At 67.5% G+C, this 616-nt stretch overlaps 1 protein-coding gene across 1 annotated transcript in view; it reads right to left on the minus strand.

Annotated features, from left to right (window-relative positions):
* RNF150 (ring finger protein 150) overlaps positions 1 to 610 on the minus strand; it is a 281,142-nt gene extending 280,532 nt beyond the window's left edge. The window contains exon 1 of the mRNA XM_010830301.1: positions 96 to 610. Within this exon, the coding sequence (XP_010828603.1) occupies positions 96 to 585 (490 nt within the window). The 5' untranslated portion in view covers positions 586 to 610. The remainder of the gene's footprint in view (positions 1 to 95) is intronic.
* Positions 611 to 616: the final 6 nt, after the last annotated feature.

Genomic DNA, 616 nt, shown 5'->3' on the forward strand with positions numbered 1-616 from the left:
AGAAAGGAGCGAGGAGGCAGGCGCTGGATCCTTCTCGGCGCCTCCACCCGCCCTGGGCTCCCGCCCCGCCCCGAGCCCGCCCTGAGCCCGCTTACCTGCGTGGGGCATGGTGATGGTCTCGTTGGTGTTGGAGCCCACGTTGAAGATGACCACGGCGGAGGCGTTCTGCAGGAACGCATTCCGGATCTTATCCCTGTAGGTGCAGTTGCCCTTGGGGATGAGGGCTATCCAGTTCTTGCCGTGGGCCGGGGCGGCGAACTTGGTGTTGGGGTCGCAGGCCAGACGGTCGTGGGCCGAGCTGGCCATGACCACCTCCCCGCGGGCGTCCTGCTTGGGCGAGTGCTCCCCGTAGCGCCCGCACTCGGTCCTCTCGGTGTGCAGCTCGGCGGCGGTGGTGGCGCCGCCCGCCGCCCCGGCCCCGGAGTCCGGCGCGGGCTCGGCGTAGGTGATGTTCACGAAGGCTGTGTACCATTCCTCCTTCTCGGCCACGGTGAAGTCCAGGCACACCAGATGCACGAAACAAAAGGAAAGCAGCCATGTTGAGAGAGCCAGGCTGCGGCACGCTTGGATGAGAGACATTGCCATCTTTATCCGCCGGGGCCCCCTCCCCGCCCCC

The sequence above is a fragment of the Bison bison genome, unplaced genomic scaffold (genome assembly GCF_000754665.1).
Source record: "Bison bison bison isolate TAMUID 2011002044 unplaced genomic scaffold, Bison_UMD1.0 scf7180017864517, whole genome shotgun sequence".
Taxonomy (NCBI): domain Eukaryota; kingdom Metazoa; phylum Chordata; class Mammalia; order Artiodactyla; family Bovidae; genus Bison; species Bison bison.